This window comes from Gasterosteus aculeatus, chromosome 15 (assembly GCF_964276395.1).
Source record: "Gasterosteus aculeatus chromosome 15, fGasAcu3.hap1.1, whole genome shotgun sequence".
NCBI classification, from domain to species: domain Eukaryota; kingdom Metazoa; phylum Chordata; class Actinopteri; order Perciformes; family Gasterosteidae; genus Gasterosteus; species Gasterosteus aculeatus.
Window position 1 is genome coordinate 5,517,784 of NC_135703.1, and position 12,762 is coordinate 5,530,545.

Below are 12,762 nucleotides of genomic sequence, written 5' to 3' on the forward strand. Positions count from 1 at the left end.
ACGGCCTTAGGGACACGTCAGTCGATGAACCACAAAAAAGGGGCTGATATAAATAAAGAAGATTTTTTTGTGTCACGCACAAACATAGTTTTGTCCCAAAGACGGCATTTTTTTTTACATATAATAAACCATAGACAAAACCCTCCAAGAAAACCTCCCGCCTCCGGGATCATCCCATTGGACAATCAGCGATGCCCGTTTGGTCCGCACGAATCTGATTGGTTCAAAATGGGTGACGCTCCAATCCCCGCATCGTTGTTCTCAGTCGCCCGTGTCATAGTAAGAATACTGGGGGAACCGGCCGCGGTGCGACGTAAATGGCTCATCTCTGTATCCGTCAAAGAGACAAGCCTCGGCGGATAGAAATGATTGGACATACAAGCCGTCAGACAACTGGACGTGCGTAAAACACAGCGCGGTCTGGGCATATCGAGGCTGCGCTAACAGCAAAAGAGGAGGTTCCCGAATTGAGTCCTTTATTTATTTCTTTGTTTCCAGTGGGGGCAAATAATAACAGCGACGTACACCACAGGCACTTCATTTATTATATTTGTCCGTATACACAAGAAAACTGGATAAGATTACAGTGGTTACTCGAAGGCCAAAGCCAAGGGGAGGAGGATGAAGCGGCGCAATGCGGACTGCACCAAACTCCGACGGCCGTTAAAACGGAACCGAATCACTGAGGGTATTTACGGCAGGTAACTTGTAACGATCCCGACGAAGGGCTCCTCCTCACGGCAATGACGGGGGCAATGAATGGGGAATGCTTGCCGCTTGACAGTAGCGGAATGTGAAGCTTCCTAACGTTGCTGCCGATACCAATGGACTGCCGACCCTAGCTAAGTTAGCTCATTAGCCATGCTAGCTTCTGGTGGTAGCATAGAGTATGCTAGCGGTATGTTTTCGTTCGTACATAAGCAGTAAACGGTAGCCGTTGAGCTAGTCGTAGCGCTAGGCCCCAAAACAGCCCGTTCTGGACCACTTCGCAATGTGTCTTTCACTGACAACCTCCCCCGTTTTGAAATAAGCTGTCATTTGACATATTATTAAACAACCCCGACTATACCGTTGTCCACGTCACCTGTCATCCGCTAGCCGTGTCAAAATTAGCACGTTCCCTGTTAGCTAACTAGGGTAACTTATGTTAGCTAGCGCACAACACCAGCTTGGTCTTATTATATCTGACTTAACCTCACCTCGTGCACCTTACTTATCCAGTAAGAGCGTAATATATATATGCTCACGTTACGTGTCAACGTGTGTAGAACTGCAGGCAGTTGGTCTGACTTATGAAGACCTCGTGTTTCATTATTCAGACTTGGAACAGCAAACTTAAGAGTTGCTTAGTTGTCCTTCACAGCTGACAGGTCCGAACAGGTAACGTTAGCACTGTGCCTTCCTTGGTAAACTTTAAAGCCACCTAAATTCAATGGACATAGTTGGGGTAACGTTAGTTTTTTATTATGTAGAAAATTCTAGGTTATGCATTGACATCAAAGAACACCCCTGCCGTATTTTCCAACGGCAAAAAATGACAACTGTGATCAAATGTATGCATTGTATCAAATCTTGAATGAATTGTAACAGAAAAATAACAGCTATAAATCTACCAATCCTGTAAATAGATTAATACCCATAGCTGGTGAGAGAAGCTGGTGACCTTTTAGCCTTCGCTTGGCACAGTTGCCATGTCCAAATGTTCAACGCATCATCACAGAAGAACACCTCAAATAATGTACACGGATCTCTTCCAGAATATTTTCACGAGTCTCTTAAAATTGTATGCACTTGTTCGGTGTATATGCAGTTCAATTTGATAACATCAGCCACTCATAATAAGTGCAATTCACTCAGGCATTTCATCTGCCAAACAGCAGCAACAGGTGCAAGACATGGAACCCTCACTTGATCCGCACGCACGCACGCACGCACACACACACACACACACACACACACACACACACACACACACACACACACACACACACACACACACACACACACACTTAAAATAAAGCAGACTCTCTTCTGATGTATTATCGTTGATTTGCCATATATTGACTGTTACTGTGACGGCCATTTTTGTGAACACAAACACATTGCCAATATAAAGTGCACCCTTCGACGTTGTAGTGTATTTGTGTTCCCAATAAGTTTGTGTCATGCAATGTTTTTTTTGGCATTTTCAGTACCTTCCTGTACCTGAAATTCCTGGTAGTGTGGGCACTGGTGCTACTGGCAGACTTTGTTCTGGAGTTCAGGTTTGAGTACCTGTGGCCGTTCTGGCTCTTCATCCGGAGTGTATACGACTCCTTCAGATACCAGGGGCTGGTGAGTGGCTTTGTCCGTATATTTCTAATGATTTCATATAGGCGGAGAAAAATCATATCCACTTTTTATGTTAAAGATGTTGCACTAAATCAACTTAGTATGCCATAATTGAGGGGTAAGATGATTGGCACAATAGTGCTGACAACACAGCAACTGCATTAAATGGAAGTTAAGAATCCAAGTCATTGTTGCAGTTGTACGACTGTGGTTAGATTAAAGCAAAGTTTAGCACACATAGTTGTGCAACTCAATGTAATAAGAGCTGAAATCAGGTTTAACCCAAAAAGGGAAGTCCAGCCACTGTTTGTCAATTACCACAAATATTTAATGCAGACACATAAACAAGTAACGCGTCTCTCACACTACAGAATATGTTGTTTCAATGCATCTTTTGTTAAAATACTTCAATCTAAACGTACATATCTTATTGCATAGCATAGTATTATGTATCAGTTACTACCTTGACACATGTCAGCTTTGATTCAACATGTGATTTCTTACCCCATTAAACCGAATAATTTGTTCTTGCATTAGGCTTTCAGGTTATTGGCATTCCTGTTATCTAAATTTGTTTTGCTAATGTTGTCTATCACACCTATCTGTCATAGTTTAACTTTGCTGTGGATCCATTATTGATGGTGTACAGCTTGTTCTCATTGAAATGCATTGTGTAGGTGTGTGTTTGTTGGTATGTGTCTCACAGTAAGGGAGAAACACAAATGTAATATTCACATTACCTTTCGTGGTGCTATAATTCAACAATGACATTTTGAGGTTAATCATGACTCTTATTATAATGTATTACAACTTGGTAGCCAAATAAGATATTAAGGCTTGTTGTTAGCCTGGAAACATTTCCTTTTTCTATGACCACAATGTTTTAGGTTTCAAGCATGAAATATTAACGGGTACAAGCAACAACTGGCATCTATCCATATTTCGCTGTTTTATCATTACTATACCTCTCCTCATCTCCCCCACAGGCCTTCTCAGTATTCTTTGTGTGTGTGGCGTTTACCTCGGACATCATTTGCCTCCTATTCATCCCAGTGCAATGGCTATTCTTCGCTGCCAGTACTTATGTCTGGGTGCAGTATGTCTGGCACACAGGTAAGGCCCTCCAATGTCCTGATATTTGTCAGTATAAACACGTGCCTGTGATTAACCTATATTTCTACATTGGTGCTGTTTAATAATTCCAAAAAGAGGGAAGGAATAAGTTGTGTATTTAACCAGAGCAGCTTTTAAGTGACAGACCACTCACATTCTTAGAACGTGCTCGCTTTGGTCTTCCTCGTAGTGCTTCAAAGAGTATTTTGCCTTTCTCATGCACATTGTGATGTTATTTACAAATAGCGTTGCCTCTCAGAATTTTGCACGGTGTGTAAGTGAGCTGCACTCTGCGGATTAGTTGTCAGTTTGATTTAGCGGTATCCCCCGCGTTGACCGAAGGCCGGTTGTCAGATGGAACTCCTCGTGCCAGTTGGGGGAGGGAGCAACACAGAGCTGTTTCTGGTCGCCTTCTGACCCTCCAACTTTACTAGTGAGCTATAACTGTTTAGAACAAAGTAACAGTCTACTCATTCTCTGCACGTCTCACAGAGTACAATCCTGATTTTACTGTAGCATTTGTGATCTTCTCTTTATCTTGTGAAAGAATAACTAAACTCTTCTTGATGCTCATTCCAGCGGACACAAGTCAGGTACTACTCAAAGTGATGCTCAATGCCAAATTATAACTTTTTTTTTTATTTCAGAGAGAGGTGTGTGTCTCCCCACCGTGTCCCTGTGGATACTCTTTGTGTACATAGAGGCAGCCATCAGATTCAAAGACCTGAAGAATTTCCACGTGGACTTGTGTCGTCCTTTTGCAGCACACTGGTGAGCCGCCGCTCTGCTTTAACTTGTCGAAACGCTGCCCCCTCAGCGGAGTGGATCGGAATTTAGTGTCGACCAACTTCTATTAATCAGAATTTTCATCGCCGCACACCACATTAGAGTCAATGATGACCCATGATTGGTTTTGTGGCGGGGACCTAATGCTTCTCCTTTTTCCCCATTTTCTCCTTTTCATAATCAATCAGTTTTAGGTTGGTTTCTATAACTGTTCTGAAGAATAAATACACGAAAACATACAGCTTTTAACAAGTAGAAACTTTGGCAAGTGTGACTTTGACCAGTGTGCCGCGGTCTGGCTGCAACCACCTGTGGACTCGGCCTCCACACCTGTAAAGTTCCGAGACTGCGTTTTGCTCAGTTGTGACGTATTGCTGTGATCAAATCTGTCCACAAACAGAAAGGTAAATGTGGTGGAATTCTCCCCCGACATCAAACACCTGGCGACACACTCAAGAGTGCTGTGGTCCTTCCTGCTTAAATGTCTCAAAGACCTGAAACAATCTGGATGACACAGACCCATAAGGTGAAAGAAAAATACAAGACCGGCGTTCTCTGCTGGTGATGAAGAATTCAAAATGATTAACTGTTATTTTCGTGCCAGTGTTGATAGAATCTGTACTTTTTGGATCTGTGAACCACCGTCAGACTAACCAGTGTACTTATTGTGTCCCTCCATGCAGCATTGGTTACCCAGTGGTCACGCTGGGCTTCGGCTTCAAGAGCTACGTGAGCTATAAGATGCGCCTTCGGAAACAGAAGGAGGTCCAGAAAGAAAATGAGTTTTACATGCAGCTTCTGCAGCAGGCCCTGCCTCCAGAGCAGCAGAGGCAGGAGCGAGAAGCAGAAGAGGGTGAGATACACACACGCATGCATGTATGCATGCCAGGATTTATGAGACTTGCATACACCATCTGCATTGACTGAACAAAATAAATCCCATCATTTGATTAATTATACATTTCCACAGTAGGCATATAGTGTTATCTTGTCGCCTCACTGTTTCTCATTCGCTGTATCCTGTGAGATATGAGTCATTTAATGGATTTTGGCCATGTAACATGAATTCTTGAAACGGTATTATCTTTTTAAATCACAACCAGGCTTTCAATCGAGTGCGAGGTTGTTTCGTGACATTGCCAGCATTTCACTCCGTAGGCAAAGTTGGTGGTTGAAGGTGTTCCTGCCTGACAGTTTAAGCAAACACGCCGTGCACCTAATGACAAAGAGGCTCTGCTGATTGGGTGGGAGGACTCAAAGATTTGAATGTAGCTTGCAGAGCGACAAGCAGGAGGAGATTTGTCAAAATTGCAGCCGGCAAAGGAAATAGAAAAGAAAATACCTGGGAATGCATCGTAGCCGTGTGTTGTTTTTGTGCAGTAAACTCGGGTCGTTTCACACAAGTAGCACTTAACCAGCTCCTCACAGTCAGTGCTCGGATTGCTTACATATAGTCGTGATTCATGGATAAAATGTATCCCCTTCACTTCCCCCTTTGTTCATACAGCAGCAGCAGCAGCAGCTAAAGGAATATCTGAAGTAGACACACCTCCTGTGTCACAGAATGGCGCCCCAGCCAATAAAAAGACATCGGCATCACTGCCGGAGTTGGAGTATAGGGAAAAAGGCAAAGAGGGAAAGGGCGGCGGCGTGGAGGCTAAAAAGCAGCACAACAGCATCCTGCCATCATCGGTGGACTCTAAACTCCAAGAGATGGAGTACATGGAGAACCATATAAACAACAAGAGACTGACCACAGAGCTGGGCAGCACAGAGAACCTGTTGCTTAAAGAGGACAACAATTCCTCTTGCTCCTCCTCATCCTCGTCCTCCTCCAAAAACTACAAAAACGCGAGCAGCAACGCCACGGCGCCCAACTGCTCGCCGCGGGGCCACAGCGCCACCAACGGGAGCGTGCCCTCCTCCTCTGCGCCGGCCTCTTCCTCGGGGAAGAATGAGAAGAAGCACAAGCTGGTGCCGGGGAAGGGGACGACGGGCGGCCCCCACAGGGACCCCACGGACAACTGCATCCCCAACAACCAGCTGAGCAAGCCGGAGGCACTAGTAAGGTAAGACGCGTGCACTCGCTCATACGCCGCTAAACTATACTGTGGCTCCCCCGATGCGGATGCATTCTTTCCCCTCGTTCCTGATGCTGATATCAAGACAAATTAAACTGTATCCCCCCCGACAACCCCCACCCTCCCGTGTACTACAGCTGCAGTTTGCACACTTCAAGCAGAGCATCATTTAATTAAGTTTCACAACTGAGGAGCTTTGCATCAGGAAAGTACCGCCTCCATCTCATCTGACCTTTTGATGGTTGCTTGTGATGTTTTAAAGTGTCCCAGAGCCCTGTGGTATTTAGTATAATATCTCTGGTCCACAGAGAAGTGTCACAGTGGATCGGATCTGGCATTGAAGGTTTGAACTGGGTTTCAAAAAAACCTCATCTCTCCAAGCGGAATACTAAAGTTCAAAGCCTTTCATTTCGTAGCAGTCATTTTGTGGGCATTATATGTTTGTTTGTTCACTGTTTGCTGCTTTACTCTGGCATTTCATTACCTGAAACTGTTTTTTTTAAAGTATTGTTCAATTCATTCCTCACTGACAGAACTATGTAAATCCCACTATCATTCAAAAGGGTCTATTCTGATCAGAGACCTCTTTAGTTGGGAAACAGATGGTTGTCAGGAGGCTCTTGCCAGTGGCAGTTAGTTGGGCTGAGTGATTAAAAACTGGTCATCTAGACTCTGGCACATTGAATTAAAACGTGGATTTAATAACGCATCATGTTCAAGGAATGATGACATTCTGTCTGAGTAGGACATAGAAATTCACCCACTTCCCACCCAGAATGAAGGCCAGGCATTTTTTAAAAGCATAAAGTGAATGTGTAGTGTTTATGGTTATTTTATTTGAGTCTGTATGGATCGAATATGACCTCTGTACATCATGTACATCTGTATAACCCATGTATGGATCCACAGCCGCCTACATGCGTATTAAAAAAAACCATTACATCACGTCATTGTATCTCATCTGCTCATTCTTCCACCACCCCGGGACAGATTGGAGCAGGATGTTAAAAAGTTGAAGGCAGACCTGCAGGCCAGCCGGCAGGTAGAACAGGACCTGCGCAGTCAGATCGGCTCGCTGGGCAGCGCCGAGCGCACCATCCGCACAGAGCTGGGCCAACTGCGCCAGGAGAACGAGCTGCTGCAGAACAAGTGAGTCGTGGGGGGGGAACATTGCATCAAAATACCTTCATGAATGAGTTAAGTTTGAATGGCAATAGCGTTTCAATAATTACAAATAGTAAACAACCTGTATGGGCTTGTTTGAATAAATACTGATCCTCCTTGCTGTTCCGGCCCATGTGTGTCGTTGCACTTGCAGGCTCCATAACGCTGTGCAGGCCAAGCAAAAGGACAAACAGGCGGTGGGCCAGCTGGAGAAGAGGCTCAAAGCGGAGCAGGAGGCTCGAGGCGCCGCCGAGAAGCAGCTCGCAGACGAAAAGAAGCGAAAGAAGCTGGAGGAGGCCACGGCAGCCAGAGCAGTAGCACTAGCAGCAGCATCCAGGTTGGTGCTCATCCGACACGCTTCTTCACCCTTGACCGGAGAAGCTCTGATCTGTTATTATAATGGTGCCACCGTTGGTTTGTCTTTTTCAGAGGGGAGTGCACAGACACGCTGCGGCGACGAATCGGCGAATTAGAAACCGAGTGTAAGAAGCTAACATTGGACATCAAGCTAAAGGAGGACCAGATCAGAGAGCTTGAATTGAAAGTTCAGGTAAATGTGTTTAAAGATAAATGTGTTAAAAGATAAATTCACTTAAGTGTTTATGTGAAGTTGTATCGAGTGTTTTTTACGTACTCGTTTCCTAATTCTTTCGGTCATGTGTGATGCTTGTTGCTGGCTGCATTAGTGGAGTTCAAGTGTGGGATTCTGCTCAGCGATTCACGACCACTTTGATTCCTAAAGTGTGATCCTATCGCAGTCTTGTGTACATTTTCCTGTTCAAGTAGCCCAGAGCCAGGTAATACCAAGGCATCTCCATTTGGACGTCATGCAGCACTGAATGCAATTAAGTTCAGCTCACTCATGATATGTGAATCAAATTTCCTCTGTCAGCAGTTCACTAAAGCATCCAATCAGAGAGTGCCCCCCTCCTGACTTGGCCCTAACTGTATCCGTTCTCCTCCACCTCTCAGGAGCTTCATAAATACAAGGAGAATGAAAAAGACACAGACGTGCTGATGTCGGCGCTGTCAGCCATGCAGGACAAGACGCAGCACCTGGAGAACAGTCTGAGTGCAGAGACCAGGATCAAACTGGACCTCTTTTCTGCGCTGGGAGACGCCAAGAGGCAGCTGGAGATTGCACAAGGTCAGTCTGATCTCCAACGGGCGACGCGTTGGTTCGTGCCTGGTCTTCTGAGAACGCCGTCTGATCCCGAGAGTGAACCCTCATCGGCCTCGTTGCTGTCCGTTTTTTTTTTTTGCAGGTCAGACCCTGCAGAAGGACCAGGAAATAAAAGATCTAAAGCAGAAGATAGCCGAAGTGATGGCCGTCATGCCCAGCATCTCCTACACGGCCGACAGCAGCAGCATGGCCCCCGTGGCCCCCCACTACTCCTCCAAGTTCATGGACACCAATTCCTCCGGCCTGGACCCCAACGCCTCCGTTTACCAGCCGCTCAAAAAGTGAACACTTCATCACTTCCCTCCATCCTCTTTTATCCCCCCCTCCCGCTCGCAGAGCCGCTCGGCACGCCTGCAGCTGAGAACGTTGTTCCCCCCCCCCCCCCCCCTCGCCAGGTCAGAAGGATGTTGTATTGTGACTGTATTTGTTGTAGGTAAAACAAAAGACAAAAAAAAAAAACTTTCAACGGACATCACATGTCAACTAGGAAGCCGCAGCTCTTTTTTTTTTTTTCTTCTCTTAAGTGTCTAGTGAAACCTCACAGAACCGGGTATGTATCTTCATCTCAAGGGTGTTTGCTCTCCCTCTCCCCTCCACCGATGCAGCCGCCTGCCACGGTTACCGCGGTTACCCGCCCTTTGTTCCCGGGGAATAGATTCATTCCTTTTTATAGGTTGAGTCTCGCCTCCTAAACCTTTTGGAAAAAGTTCTCCTTTAAATCATACAGACGCACGGCCTGACTTCACCACCTCTTTGATAGATTGTTCTCTCCCCACATAGTCTGGCAGCATCTGTGCAACCTGAGGAATGTAGTGCAAGTTGGCACACTCTCCCCGTTCTGTTGTCATTTACCGTTGAAGGCACCAAATGAACCCTGCTCCCCGCTGCTTCGGGGAACAGGACGTAAATAATTTATTTGTAGGTGCATTGCGTGGTTCCATTTGTTCGCTCTTTAAAATTCAAGTGTTGTTTTAATAGGCTGGAAGTGTTTAATGCAACACGTTGGATAATATATTATGTTATAAGAAACATAGGCCCTAAAATGATTTGAACCCTAGCAGCTCCCAAAGTCAGGCCTGAAGTGAGTTTTTGAGCTCGGTAAAAGAAATGTGCGTGCGTGTGTGTGCTTGTCCGCGCTCGACATCGTCTTTCATCGGTGTCCATGATCTCAGTGCCTTGAGTTAAGGACGAGTGAGTAATGAGGTACGGCCCGACCCTGAACTACTGGTGAAACATCTTGCCGAGGAGGAGAATTTGACCCCGCCCAGTGACGTGGGACAAAGTTGCCTTCAGGTGTGCCAATTTGGGCTTTTGGGTTCCTTCCTAACCTCCAGACTGGTGGTGAAGGTGAGCGAAGTCACATTGGCGCAAACAATAGATGACACCTAATTAATTGTTCTCCTATTTACCTGTTCAGTATGGTGACCTGATGTTTGCCCACCACAGAGTCTACTGTTTACATGTCCACCCACAGAAGCTCATCTCCACGGCTGTTGAACCCCAAATCCCTCGGTCAGGCTGCTGCCCCCCCCTCCCCCCCCCCAACACACCCGCCTCTGCTTTGTTATGATCTCCCCATTAAAAGTTGCACTGTAGAAAACACACGCTGTCCGAAAGGGAAAAATGTAAAGACGGACTATGAAATGTAAACTATGCTTCGGGAATGCCAATTTTGATCCTTAAAAAAAAAAAATAATAATTTAATCCTCCACTTGAGTTTGTGTGCCAACACTGGGAAAGCTCATTTCTCTGGAAAAGTGTTCAAGAATGTACCACAAGAACATCGGGTGACGAGTTTGTCGAGTATCCACTTGGTCATCACTTCATGAAAGTTTGTGTTCGGCAGGTAGATAAAGCGGTCACCTGTTTGTAGTAGACTGTGTCGTTAAAAGTAAGGGACGAAAAAGTCACATTTCTTTTTGTGAATGTTTCAGTATTTGCAACTGTCGGGAAAGCGGCTGTTTCCAAAGCAGCGTTTCCTGTTTTCTGGTGTTATTTTCCTGCAGGGACGAAAAATGGCTAAAGTCTTGACGTGGTTTCAACATTCTCCGAAATGGTCATTGTTTTTGCGTGTGATTTTCACAGACTGTAAATGGAGACGCTTTATTTTTCTCGCTCACAATGCTGTCATTGGTTCCTGGGGATGAGAAGATGTTGTGAAACTTACGGTCTAGGCAGTCTTCTCCTCAACTGATTGTTGAGAGCATCGAGATGGGTTTTGTTGTTTTTTTTGTTTTCACTGCTCTGTTTCTCCCCAGGTCTGACTCTGGCTGTGCTCTCGCTCTGTGAGGTTTACAAGGAATAAACATTCTTTTCTTGCAAATGTACTTTTCTCTGCTTGTGGCTGTTTTGTTAAATTAATTTGCTTTCCAATCCTTTTCTTTGATTGGGGTATATTTAAAAAGTTGCATTATGGAAAGTGTTTTTTTATTTTTGTTCGGCTTCAGTTGCCGTAATCGTCCCCATTCTTTTATTAATTATACTCTTGTGAGTGCCTAAATGTAATCAAAGCTCCATGCTCAACTACGGAAATGCCTAAATTCACAATGCATGTTATGGCATCTCAATCACTTAAAGCCCATATATTTCCTTTTGGTCAAAATGCAATTTTTCTTTTATTGAGTGGATTTGCTGTTGTTTCTGCCACCAGGCGGCGCTGTTCATCCATATAATGCGGGACGAGAATCTCAGTCCACTCAATCTGTTTTTTATTTCTGTCTAGAACCATTAAATCTCCCCATTTCAAGACTTTAAAAAAATCCAATTTATCTCAGACAAATGAGTTTAATATTCAGACACATCTCTCTCCACTCGGCCCTTTGTCTACTTTCCAGATCTGGACGTGAATGCTCGTTGCCGTGCTGACCTCTGGGCTTTTGGGTTTCATTCGGCGGTGGAACCGTAAACGGGAGCACCTTTCAGGCCGCCAAGCATTTTGATTGGAGCCATAATTCATTCATCTTAATGCGCTTGGAAATGTTTTGGAGGCAGATGAAGAATCCCCGTGCCAAGGACCGTCACTTCCAATGCGTGAAGAAGAGCCCTCTGCTCAGCATTCTGTCACATGCGCGGCATCGCCAAACACACTCGATTAACCTGTGCAGCCCGACCGGAGCCCCTCACTCACTTTCCCCTGCATCACGCCGGGCCCGGCTCTGGCCATGAATTTGCTTTACGCTCAAACCTCTGTAGTTTATCGCTCTCCTTGTCTCAATTTGGCAAAGCTCTGTTTGGCAGAGTCCAGCGTGTGGGAATTAACAGATTTATAAAAGGTATTTTCTAGCATTTGGCACAGATGCACCAACCGTTTGCGATGCCATTAGACCTCACTTATGTAAAGTAAAATCACGCTGTTTGTAGGTACAGCCATTATGTATTTCACGACCTACTCGTTCAATGTGAGCAATTTTCTCTGTGAACATAGGCCGACCGTGTAGGTCAAGAGATGTGTAGTTATACTCGCTTGTGTATAAATACATCTTGATTATTTTTTTGCCATTCACAAGAATAAATTGCAGCTGGATGTGCAGTTGTACCCCTGCTCTCGCCTCTTGGCAGATGTTCCTACCCAAACACACCTGCTGTGCCCGTTACTTGTAATTTGTTGCCGTAAAAAGCCACGGTTTGTCTTGCGTGCTTCAGTAACGGCAGGAGGCCGCACTCTGTCTCCAGCCTCCCAGTGAGGCACGGCTGCAGCAGCTGACAAAGAAGCAGGGATTTGAAAAGGAATGCACCTGCAGGAGTACAGAGAGGGAGGCTTCCTTCGCGCTGCTACACTGATGAGGCGTTGTTCCTATGCAGAATAAACTCAATACTGTGTGTAATTGCTAGCTGAGCCGATGTGTTGCAGATTCGTCCTTGGGGGAAGTGTTCGCCTGTGGCTCTTATATCAGAGTTTTTTTTCACTTCTTATGGAATCTTGAATGAGTCTTGCAGAGTCATTGTGTCATTTTTAATGTTAATGTACCCAAAACAAGAAGGGTTTGGGTGGTCGTCTAAAAGCAATAATAACTATCGACAGAAACATTATATAAATTCCAACGTTATCAAATTATTAATACATACGCCTAAAATTACGGTGAATATTGAGGTTGAATCTACAAT

At 45.1% G+C, this 12,762-nt stretch overlaps 1 protein-coding gene across 3 annotated transcripts; it reads left to right on the forward strand.

Annotated features, from left to right (window-relative positions):
• Positions 1–242: 242 nt before the first annotated feature.
• maco1b (macoilin 1b) lies at positions 243–10,985 on the forward strand. 3 transcript variants are annotated; one of them, XM_040200113.2, is made up of 11 exons: positions 243–701; positions 2,193–2,334; positions 3,318–3,444; positions 4,092–4,215; positions 4,914–5,083; positions 5,738–6,299; positions 7,302–7,460; positions 7,630–7,812; positions 7,905–8,025; positions 8,448–8,622; positions 8,741–10,985. In XM_040200113.2, the coding sequence occupies exons 1-11, from the start codon at positions 622–624 to the stop codon at positions 8,941–8,943; spliced, it is 2,046 nt and encodes a 681-aa protein (XP_040056047.2). In that variant the 5' UTR covers positions 243–621; the 3' UTR covers positions 8,944–10,985. The 3 variants fall into 3 exon arrangements, with proteins under 3 accessions (XP_040056047.2, XP_040056048.2, XP_077945951.1); XM_040200114.2 differs by having other exon boundaries at positions 265–701; positions 5,741–6,299; XM_078089825.1 differs by having other exon boundaries at positions 265–701; positions 5,744–6,299.
• Positions 10,986–12,762: the final 1,777 nt, after the last annotated feature.